The 12007-nt window shown below is 49.1% G+C and overlaps 1 protein-coding gene across 2 annotated transcripts in view; it reads left to right on the top strand.

The window, feature by feature from the left end:
* The first annotated feature begins 6826 nt into the window (after positions 1-6826).
* The window catches only part of TMEM44 (transmembrane protein 44), a 31019-nt gene continuing 25838 nt past the window's right edge, over positions 6827-12007 (top strand). Inside the window, exons 1-3 of one of the 2 annotated variants that reach the window (XM_084871697.1) lie at positions 6827-7326; positions 9895-10021; positions 11882-11975. In XM_084871697.1, the coding sequence (XP_084727823.1) occupies positions 7190-7326; positions 9895-10021; positions 11882-11975 (358 nt within the window). In that variant the 5' untranslated portion in view covers positions 6827-7189. The remainder of the gene's footprint in view (positions 7327-9894; positions 10022-11881; positions 11976-12007) is intronic. The other variant, XM_084871696.1, reaches the window with a different exon arrangement.

The raw sequence follows: 12007 nt of genomic DNA, 5'->3' as shown, positions 1-12007 counted from the left end.
AGTCTTTCCTGGAAAAGGGGGTGGAAGTGGGAAAGGGGGGGTAAATGGGTACAGAAAAAGACTGCTTTGGGTGATGGACACACAATGCAGTATGCAGATGTTTTTTTTGAGTTATATACTTGAAACCTGTGTGGTTTTGAAAATCTGTGTCATCCCAATAAATTCAACTAAAAAAAGATATATTTGAAATGTATTATATCTAGGGGATGACAATTTACATGTATTTATTTAGTATTTATTAACCACCTACCATGTGGCAGGAAGGACAGTCCAGGAAATGACCACAGTGGGGTAGGGCCTAACGCAGGAAGGAGCACTGCAGGATGGAGTGTAGCAAGGCCAGGCCACAAGTGGCCTAGATAGTTTCTCACAAGTGATGTTAAGTCAAGTTTCTTAATAGTTTCTCACAAGTGATGTTAAGTCAAGGAGGGTTTATACGGGTGAGGAATAAGATGTGCTCTAATTTTTCATTAAAATATCAGGTAAAAGGTTATTCAGATCAACCAGACCTAGAAAAAGCAAAGGTAACGGTGTTCTAAAATTGTGTTTGTTTATTGGTGTGTGTTTTTAATCCTTTGAGGATTGTACACACAATCTGGGTATGTGCCCTGACCAGGAATCAAACCTGCAACCCTTCAGTGCACAGGGAAGATGCACCAACCAACTGAGTCACATGGGCCAGGCTCATTGCCTTTTATCTGAGAGAAGTGAGATCGTCTAAAAAGCTCCTGATAGAAGGGAACAAGCATTGGCATGTGAAAACATACTTGGTTCCATTTATTGGACAGTTACAGGCAGGGGGCAGGAACTCATACTGAATGGACAAAGCATGTGCTTATTTAAAGGAGTATTCTAATGATAGTGTAATAGCTAAAACGAGACATTTTAGAAGAAAAAAAAATAAGCTTCCATGCTCCTGATTATTTTTGTAACAAGTTTATTGAGTGGGTATGGAGGGCAGCTGATCCAGTTTCTCTCACATTGCCATGCAAAATCACCAATTTAAAGTGTACAGTTTAGTGGTTTTAGTGTATCCAGACTTGTTACAACCATCACCACAGTCAACTTTACACTATTACCCAAAAACAAAGCCCAGTCCCTTTAGTAATCAGTCCCGGATACTCATCCCCCAGTCCTAAGCAACCAATGCATCTAATTTACATAGCTGCTTTTTCTACGTTTTATAAATGAAGTCACACTATGCAACCTTTTGTGATTAGCATTCACTTAACCCAATCTCTTCAATGTTTATCCATGTTAAAGCATCTATCAATACTTCATTCCTTTTTTTTCCTCTCTATTTTTCCCCCCATCACATTTATCCCCCTTATACCTTCTTCCACCTCCACTTACTCCCCTACGCCCTGCAATCACTATTGTCCACAATGCTTCATTCCTTTTTATTGCTGAGTAATCCACTGGATAGACCATATTTTGCATATCCACTTACCAGTTAATAGACATTTGGTTTCCACTTTTTAGTTATAAATAATGCTGCTGTAAGCATTTGTGTACAGGTTTTTGTGTAGACATGGTTTTTCATTCCCTTGGGTATACATCTAGGAGTTAAATTGCTGCGTCATTGGAATTGCTATATATTGAACCTTTTAAGCAACTACCAGGCTGTTTTCCAAATTGGCTGCACCATTTTACATTTTCCACCAATAATGTATACAGTTTCTAATTCTCCACATCCTTATCAATACTTGTTACTGTCTTTTGTTTTAGCCATCCTAGTTGGTAGGAAGTGGTACCTCATCATGATTTTGATTTGCATTCCCTTCATGATGAATGATGATGAGCATCTTTTTATGTGCTTACTGGCCACTTGTACATTTATCTTTGGAGACATGTCTACTCAGATCCTTTGCCTGTTTTTTCAATTGGGTTATTTGTCTTTCTATTATTGAGTTAGAAAAGTTATACATTCTATCGGATATATAATTTGCAAATATTTCCTGCTACTCCATGGGTTGTCTTTCATTTTCTTGATAATGTCCTTTGAAGCACATTTTTAATTTGTTTGTTTGTGCTTTTGTTGTTATATTTTAAAAACTATTGCCATGCCGAAGCTGGTTTGGCTCAGTGGATAGAGCATCGGCCTGAGGACTGAAGGGTCCCGGGTTCGATTCCGGTCAAGGGCATGTACCTTGATTGTGGGCATATCCCCAATACGGGGTGTGCAAGAGGCAGCTGATCTATGATTCTCTCTCATCAATGTTTCTAACTCTCTATCCCTCTCTCTTCCTCTCTGTAAAAAATCAATAAAATATATTTTTTTAAAAATATTGCCACATCCAAGGTTACGAAGATTTACTCTACATTTTCTTCTAAGAGTTTTATAGTTTTAGATTTTTGGTCCATTTTGAATTCTTTTTTTTTTTTTTTTTTTTTTTTTTTAAGATAGGGAATGGACCAACTTCAGTCTTTTGCTGTGAATATTCAGTAGTACAATACTTTGTTGAAAAGAGTACTCTTTTCTGCCAGAGTGACTCAGTTGGTTGAGCGTCATCCAATATACCAAACGGTGGTTGGTTCAGTTCAGTTCCCCATATGAGGGACACAACTGGGTTGCAGTTTCATTGCCAGGTTGGAGCAGGTATGGAGGGCAGCTGATCCAGTTTCTTTCTTTCCCTCTCCCTTTTCCTTCTCCTCTCCCTCTCCCTCCCCCTCTTTTTCTCCCTTTCCCTCCCCCTCTCCTTTTCCCTCTTCTTTTCCCTCTCCCTCTCGCTCTCTCCCTCTACCTCCCTGTCTAAGCATGTCCTTGGGTGAAAATCAAATGTAAATGTGAGGGCTTATTTCTACATGCCTGCCTTTGATATTTAACATTCATAAATGTGGAACAGTTGTGAAGAGTATCTTTCCAACAGCTATCATTGGTAAGATGTCTGTGTAGTCCCACCCAACGCCATATCCCTTAGCCTACTTCCAGTTCACCTGCAACCCTGTGGACAGTTCTGTGCAAACTGACAGCTAAACGCTGGTGAAAAATACCAAAACAATAATAATGATTGCATTTTGTAAGTCTAAAAGTACTAAGCTCTACAACAAGAGTGGGAATGCTTAAAAAACATTGCAAGAGATACTTAATAAGACATAATCTGAGCAGAAGCAAAGGTGAAAACAGAAATTTTCCAACTTTATTGTTTTGGTATTTTTCACCAGCATTTTATTACAAGGAAAGTGCCTACCACCCATTTGAAGAATATCCTGCTGTACATCTGTCATCTGCTTACATTTCAGGAAATTAGAAGGAAGTTGAGGTATTTGTCAAGCCAATAGCAACATGTTTTCTTGGTGGGGAATGTGGAAAATTTGGCAGCAAGCCAGAAACCTACTTTGTGCCACCTTGTTTTCATAGCCCTTCCCCCTCTTCAGTCTTTGTGGAGAAGGAAATTATTCAAAACTCCCACCATTAATAAACAAAACAAAACAAAACAAAAAAAAACATTCCACCCTTAATAATTTCCACCATTGCCCAGTCACTGTGGCTCAGTGGTTGAGCGTCAACCTATGAACCAGGAGGTCACGGTTCAATTCCTGGTCAGGGCATATGCCCAGGTTGCAGGCTTGATCCCTGATCATGCAGGAGGCAGCTGATCAATGATTCTTTTTCATCATTGATGTTTCTATTTCTTCCTCTCTGAAATGAATATAAATATATTTTTAAAAAATAAGTTTAAGAAGAAAAAAATAATTATTTCCACCATTTGTTGTCAGTTATGCTCAAATGGTGAATTCCAATTTCACCTTTCCTGTGGTTTTGAAATTTCTCAAAATAAAAAATTTGGGAGTCATAAGAGAAGAGAGAGAAATACCACAAGGGCTCAGTGCCATTCAGAACAGAATTGTACTGGAATCAAATGGTGACCACAGTGAGCAAACATGTGACTTCGCTTCACTCTGCCTCGGCTGGCTGGGAGGTGGGGTTGCCCAGCTCCCATGCTGGCATGTAGGAACTTGGTGGTATGCTGGTTTCTTTCTAAATTGGAAGCGGCAGTGAGAACTTGCATTATTCTATTTAGTTAACTCTATAAGGTGAGTTGCCTTGCTATTAGACAGCATTCATTGAGATTTACCTCTTCTAAAATGTAGGGCTTTTGCCTGGCTAGCATGGCTCAGTGGTTAAGCATCAACCTTTGAACCAGAAGGTCAAAGTTCGATTCCTGGGCACATGCATGGGTTGCAGGCTCAATCCCCAGTATGGGGCGTGCAGGAGGCAGCTGATCGATGATTCTCTCTCATTATCGGTGTTTCTATCTCTCCCTATCCTTCCTCCCTGAAATCAATAAAAAATATATTTTTAAAAATAAAAAGGGTTAAAATGTAGGGCTTTTCTTGATGTAACATCTGTTAGTTCCGCTAGCCCTTGCCTGGCTCTGAGCATCGTGAAGTAAGTGACTTTCAGCAACCAGATGTTATTAATGAGGAGCTTGGGGGTAGGGGAAGAAGAAGCCTTTACAAGGTCACGCTGTGTGTTGATGACAGAGTTTTAGAATCCAGGACCTGCTTTAATCATGACACTCTGGCATGTCCACAATTGGATTGATTAAGATTGGTAAATGCCATTATTTCAAAATGCTTTCTATTGTCATTGATTTCTCTACATTTATAGCAGGTAAATCAAACTGACGGGAGGTTTTTAATGTCACTGAGGAGTAGCTATGAGCCCTTCCTCTATCAGTGCTTCCCAAAGTGTATAGTACGCGTACTCCCAGGGGTCCGGGAAGAGTTTGGTGGGGGTACGCGTTGCACCGGAGTTCGGTGGGGATATGCACTGCACCGTGCTTAGCTGCGCCTAATTCTACGTTCTCATGAGTACGAGGGGTACTCAGCGTTACGAAAATTATAGAAGGGGTACACCTATGTCAGAAGTTTGGGAAACACTGAATAATATTGAATAATGCATTTTATAAAAACCTTCGCAGGAGGCAGTGTGTCCTCAGAGGAGAAAGCTGTTGAACTCCGGCCTCTGTCCCCCCAGGTGGCTGGGATCCATGGCCACGACTGGCTGCCCGCTCCTTGCAGGACGGACAGCCCAGGCTGTGCAGCCTGCCTTTCTTCAGGACAATGCCTGTGGGTGTAGCGCTTACGCCAACAGGAAATGCCTATTTGGAGGGAGGACATGTGTTATAATCTGCTTATTAGTTTTTCTTTTCGGGGAAACTCAGGACCTCGGCCAGAAAAACATTAGCGTCTGGGCTGTGCGGGGCCGCTGCCTGGTAAAGGAACTGACTCACTTCCTGAGGACCGGCCCTGTGAGGAGCCCTCTGGACGGTGCTGGGAGAGTCTGAGAGGGTCCGAATGGTTAGAATATCTAGCACTAAGTGTTCCCTGCAGGGTGAAGTCCTTGGGTCCTTGTGCCAGGTCTGCAGCCTGCCTCTCTCTCCTCGTCTCCTACCCTTGCTGCAGTACCACTGCAGTTCGCTGGTGCCCACAGCCATGCTCTTCCCGCCTCCAGGAGGGCCTTTGTGGGACTGGTGCCATGGCCTCATTGCCAAAAGCAAACGTTCTCCAAGGCCCAGCTCATGTATTTCTCGAAAGCCTTCCACAGACACAGTGCTAGGCGTCACCAAAGCTGTGTAAACATGCTCTTTCTATAGTACCTAACAGATGTGCATGGACTGTTTAAGAATCAACTTAGTAAACAGCATCTTATTTTGTGCCAGGCCCTGAGCTAGGAGCTGGGGGGACAGGTATAAACTAAGCAACTGGCTGCAAGAGCTCACAGCCTGGTAGGAAGACAGCGCTCATCAGGCTGGAGAGGGCCCTGACAGAGGAGTGTGGGCACAGGGCCTTGTGTCCACAGGACCAGGACGCCCAGTCAGCCCGCGGAGGGAAGGCTGCAGGGGGAGTAGCTTTGGGACAGAAAAATTACAAGTTTGCTTTTAGATGTGTTCAATCAGACATGGAAGAGGAAATGCTGAGCAGGCAGCTGCATGTGTGAGTCTCAAGTCTGGGGGTTCTGACCTGGAGATACTCATTTGGGGACAGGGACAGGGACAGGGACAGTATTTAAAGCCACGAGACCGGATGCTTCTGGCAGCTGATAGAGGAGTGAACCAGAACTGAGCGTTGTATCTCCCATCATTAACTGACCTTACACTTCACATTTCTTTTTCTTTTCTTTTTTCTTTTTTAAATATATTTTATTTATTTTTTACAGAGAGGAAGGGAGAGGGAGAGACAGAAACCTCGACGAGAGATAAATATCGACCAGCTGCCTCTTGCACACCCCCATCGGGGATGTGCCCGCGACCAAGGTACATGCCCCTGACCGGAATCGAACCTGGGACCCTTCAGTCCGCAGACCGACGCTCTACCATTGAACCAAACCGGTTTCGGCTACGCTTCACATCTCCTCCTCCTCCTCCTCCTCCTCCTCCTCCTCCTCCTCCTCCTCCTCCTCCTCCTCCTCCTCCTCCTCCTCCTTCTTTGAGTGGATCTAAGGCTCTAGGAAAGACAATGATAATTTCCCCTGCTGATGTGCCAGGTGCTCTATCTGCTGGGTTTCATCTAGTAATAATCACAGTAACTCTGAGGTGGGGACTCTCATCCTCCCTTTATCAGCACGAATACCCCGTGAGAGAAAGAAAATAAAGGGGATTTGCCCACCAGGCGCTTGTCTCCTCCTCCCTGGCTCTCATCACACCTTTGCATTGTACCCTTTTCACCATCAGGACCAGGCCCACGGCACCCTAGACCTTCGCCAGCGCGAAGGCATGTATTGTTTATCCGGGAAATGTGGTAGGTTGATGAACGGACAACGTGCCCTTCAGTGGCCCCGCAGGTCACTGCATTCCTTCAGTTTGCGGGGCGGGTGACGGCGAAGGGGTCGCAGCTCTGCGGCTGGCTGTCAGGGGGCGGCGGCCGCAGCCTTTGTGCGGAGGCTGCTCCCGGCTCCCGCCGCTGGGGGGCGGCCTCCCGCCCGAGGACCCCCGACAATAGCGCGCGGGGTGGGGAGCCGCGCGGTCCGGAAACTTTAACCCGGAGTCCGGCCGCCGGCGCCCGGGAGGGAGGGCAGAGCTGGGCGCGCCCATCCCGCCCGCGGTCCGGGCGCTCGGAGGGCTGCCGCGGGGGGACCTCCCCCGGAGAAGGGGCGGCAGCGCCCGGCCACCCACGGCCCGGAGGCTGCGCGCGGGTCCCCGCCGCGCGGGAGGCTCCGGCCCCGGCGGGGGCCGCGCCTGCCATGGGGGAGGCGGCCAGCGCCGCGCCCGCCCTCTGGGACTGGGGCTACTTGGACCGCTGCTTCGCCCGCCACCGCGTCTGCATCTCCTTCAGCCTCTGGCTCTGCGCCTCCTCCTGCTGGATCGCCGCCCACACTCTGTAATGGGGACCGGGACGGCGGCGCCGGGGTGGGGGCGGCTGGGCTGCGGGGAGGAGAGTGAGGAGGGAGGGGAAATGGGGTGCTACCTCCCCACCCCCTTACTAACTCCCTTTTGCAAAGCTAGAGGGAAGGGGGCGGGAAGGGAGGATGCAGGAGGTAGCCCCCAGTTCCAGGATCGAAACTAACATTTCCGTAGCCTGAAGTCGGATAGTTTTTTTTCCCCCCGGCTTGGCTGGGCTGTGGGCCAGCAGGAGGAGAGGCTGGGTGGTGCAGTGGGCAGGGCCCTGGACTGTTCTGTTGTCAGCCTTTTCCCCTATTGGCTAGCGGTGTGAGCTGGGCTAGCTCTAAAACCTCTGGACATTTCCCTCACCTAAAAGGGGGGGATAACTCCTAGGACTGACGGAAGGGAGGGTTTAATGAGTTAGCACCGGCAAAGTGCTTCCTTAGTAAGTGCTCATTACATGTTACTATTGCTCCAGTTCTGCCGCCAACCCTTGGACAAGGACCTTGGACAAGGCTGATGTTTCTGGCCTCAATTTTTCCCACTCAGCTGGGAAATGGGGAAGGGGTGATCTGACTCTGGCCACGGAGTTTGCCCTGGTCTGTCCAGTACCTGGAGTGGTTTGCCCAGGGGCCACCGTAACCTGGTCAAGTCTGGTGAAAGACAGCCTCTAGGTCTTCAGCCACCCTGCCCCAAGCTCGGAGGGCTGGTGTCATCCACCCATTCCCTGGCGGAGGAGACGGGACTGCCACCGGCTCACCGTGGGCACTATGGATGCCCCCCTGGGCATTTTTGGTAGTTACAGATTCTCAGCCTCACTGCCCAGTCACTGGATTAGGAATAAAAAGACACCAGAACATTCACTGCGGGCCTAGCATTGCATTCATTAACTCGTTGAATCCTGCCACCTTCCCAGGAGGCAGGGACTGCAATGACCCATTTAGATCAGGAAGCCTGAGGTTCTGAGAGGTTAACCAACTTGTGGAGGGAGGGAGGGATGGATGGAAAAAGGGAAACCCCCAACCCTGCTACCCAGGGGCAGGCTTGAGAGGAGTAAGCTAGCCAGACCAGAGCATGGGACTTAGGAGGTGCTGGCGTGCGCTGTCTCACTTGTTCCTCTCAGCCACCCTCGGAGGTCTGCGTGGTAGGCATTTCACCGACGTGGGCACCGAGGTTTGGAGAGAAGCCCAGCCAGGCAGCCTCTGCTTTCTCACCCTGCTTACGTCTGGGCACGCTGTTTGTTTTTAGGGCTTCACCGTCCCTTCACCTTCCTTTGTGTTTAGAGACTGTACCTCTTCCGAGCTGTTAGTAGCCTGGCACCCCCTGGGAGCCAGGAGAGGGCCGGGCAGCAGCAGGTTCAGAGCGCAGCCTCCTGAGGCTAGAGGCCGGCCGTGGCCCCCCCGCTGACGCCCCTTTTACCATAAGCCTCCGTTTTCTCCACTTTCAAAGGGGAGGGCTGAGATAAACCATTTCTAATCTTGGTCTAACCAGAGTTTCTCGTGTAGCATCTTCGCTCCTAAAACTGGCGTCAGTTTCAGGAGCCCGGGCCCTAGTTAAAGGTTGCTCTTCCTTCTCTGGGCTTCAGGCCTCCCGGAATAGCCTTCCGCGCTCGTCCGGTCAAACGGTCCCACGGAAGCGCCACCCTGTGAGCCCTAAGGACGAGGCAATGAAGCCAGAGCTGCCGGGTGGTGCTTCGGTTTCCCCGATAGGAAAGCAGCGGGGAACCATCGAGCACACACTGCTTCTGAGGTCCGGCCGGTGACGCTGACAGAGCACCTCTGGCCCCGCCCAGCACGCCCTGCCTTTCCGAGCTTGTGAGCGTGCGGCAGGGGGAGGCAGTAAGGGAGATAACCCGGCAGGTCACGGAGGGGCCTCGGGGAGAGGTTAGCCCCAAGTTTAAGGTGACCAGACGTCCCGCATTTGGCGGGACAGTCCTGATTTTTAACAATTTGCCCCGTGTCCCAGGGCGTTTTAAAGAAGTACCAATTTTTGGAAAGAATCTGGTCACCTTACCCAAGTTCCATGGCATCTTCCGGAGTTCTGCTCTCCTCCTGTGTAAGAAACACACACCTAAAACGAAGTCAGCTTGGCTATGGGCCCCCAGAAGGCTGGCCGCTCTGTTACATGGATAGATGAGAAGGATTTCGCTTTCATGTCAAAGAAACAAGCTGCCTTTCTAAATTTAGGCAATGAATTCTGCTCTGCAGTAAGCTACAGTGATTGGGCTTATCACCCTCCTGTTTCCTTTCATAACATCACCCCCACCCCCACCCCCCGGGGAGTTTGTCAGCACTGAAAGCTGCTCATGAACCTGAGCGGGCCAGATCTGTAGGAGGGAAGACATTCCTCTTCATTCGAGAGGCAGGTCCGGCTCCCACCCCACGCAGGGAGCCCTCTGAGCCTTTCCTTTCTGATCTGTAAACTGAGTGCAAAAGCACCCGCTGAATTCCGGGGGGAGAAGGTGCTTTAAATGGACACACGAGTCACAGCTGTCTTTTCCAGACACCTGCTTTGGGAGGCCAAACGCATGGCGTCCACGTTCTGTCCACCCCGTCTGTCTCCGCAGGCTCCTCTATCTGAGATGTGCCAAGAAGTGCAGACAGGACCAGTCAGCGCTGTGTGCCGCGTGCTGCCTCCTGGCCAGCCTGTGCGACACGGTCGGGGCGATTCTGGCCAGACAGCTCGCGATCCAGGTGCGTCAGGCCCGGAGGGGGCCGTGGCTTCTGTCTCGTTCCCTCACCATGCAAGGCGCAGTTTGCCTCAGGGCCCGTGCTCTTGCTGGTCGTTCTGCTCCCCTCCAGTGCTTCTGTCCGGACAGCCGCATGGCTCACTGCTCACCTCCTTTGCGTCTTTGCTCAGAAGCCACCTTCCCAACGAGGCCTCCCCGGACCACCCGTGTACCTCTACCACGGACCCCCTCAGCCTGCTGTATTTTTTTCATGGCTTCCCCCCGATACACCATCTACTTTACTTATAGTATGTTTATTGCTTATTTTATTTAACGCCTACTGGAATGTTAGCTCCACAGGGGCAAGAATTTGTATTCCCTACTGTAAAACCATCACTCAAAACAGCAGCTGGCACATAGTAGATGCTCAATAAATAGTGATTGTTGGTACTATTGTTTTTATTTTTATCTTATTTTTTACAGATACATATTTTATTGATTTCAGAGAGGGAGGGAGAGAAACACAATGATGAGAGAGAGTCATTGGTTGACTGCCTCCTGCACGCCCCCTACCTGGGGATCGAGCATGCATCCTGGGCATGTGCCCTTGACTGGAATTGAACCGGGGATTCTTCAGTCTACAGGTGGATGCTTTATTCACCGAGCCAAACTGGCTAGGGCGGTACTATTGTTTTTAGAGCCCAGGACCCAGCCCTAGCTCATGCAAGGGGTGTTCTGAATCCCTTCCCAGGTGGTTGTAAGGTGAGGGCTTTGGGGAAAGAGAGAAGCAGTTATAAGTTTCTGAAAATTCTAGGCCCTCAAACAAACCTGTAGAGGAGGAGCCTATTCCAAAACATGTATCACAGGGAAAACCTGCGGGCCCCGCTGCTGGCCTCCTCTTAGGGCTGCTCCAGGCCTTGTGGCCACCCAGCGGGGCTGAAGGAGGACAGCCCGGGAACAGATCGGGAGAGTTCTAGGCCCTGCTTTGAGCAGTGCTGTCTCAGAAACAGATCACTTTTTATTCTGGGTGCCTATTCTCATTAGCAGATGCAAAATAATGAGGTCTAGCTCAAGTCCAATAATAATAGTTGATATTTATTAAACACTTACCAGGGTACTTAGCACTAAGGGCTTTCCATGTATTAACTCATTTGATTCCCAAATCATCCTATGACACGAGTGCTCTTATCTTGTTTTACACACGTGGAAACTGCGGCCTAGAGAGGTTAAATAGCTTCTCTAAGGTCACCCTCTAGTAAGTACCGTGTTTCCCTGAAAATAAGACATCCTCCGAAAATAAGACCTAGCGCATGGAAAGATAAGACATCCCCTGAAAATAAGATCTAGCGCAACTTTGGGAGAAAAAATTAATATAAGACACTGTCTTATTTTTGGGGAAACGGTAGCAGTGCCAGGATTCAAATCCAGAAATGCATGCTCTTAGCACTAACCATCCTGTCCTGGTAGCTAGTACGTTTACAGGTGAGTGCATTTTACTTTCCTCTGGGTGTTCGCCTAAGCTCTTTCCATGTATGGATTCATGTAATCTGCTTAAATTGTGAGGAAGGCACCAATACTAACTCTGTTTTAGAGCTGAGGAAACTGAGGCCCAGAGGCCAGTGGCTGGGCCAAAGTTACCCCGCGGAGATTACACTGTGCAGTGGAGAGAGGGTGGACTAGGAAGCAGAGAGCTGGGTTTGGGTTCCTGGCCCATCATTTAAGCACCCACCCCACCTCCTCATCACTCAGAGGGAGGAGATCTCCGCCTTTCCTGGGGCAGGGAGGCATCCCGGGAAGCACCCCTCAGTGGAGCTCACGGGGGCGCTGGGAGATCGGGGATGAGAAGTGCTGTCTGACCACCAAGACCGTTTCCATCTGCTCCCAGGTTTTCACTGGTGCCTACCTGGCAGCTGTTGACCTGGTGAACTTTGTGTTCATTCTCTTCCCAGTCTGCGGCTCCACGTTGAAGTCTAATTCGGGTGAGTGTGTGGCCATCTGTTCCTGCCTTCAT

Source organism: Pipistrellus hanaki (genome assembly GCF_964339955.1).
Source record: "Pipistrellus hanaki genome assembly, chromosome: 2".
Lineage (NCBI taxonomy): Eukaryota > Metazoa > Chordata > Mammalia > Chiroptera > Vespertilionidae > Pipistrellus > Pipistrellus hanaki.
Note: the sequence above shows the minus strand (reverse complement) of the source record. Positions and strands in the feature narration are given on the sequence as shown.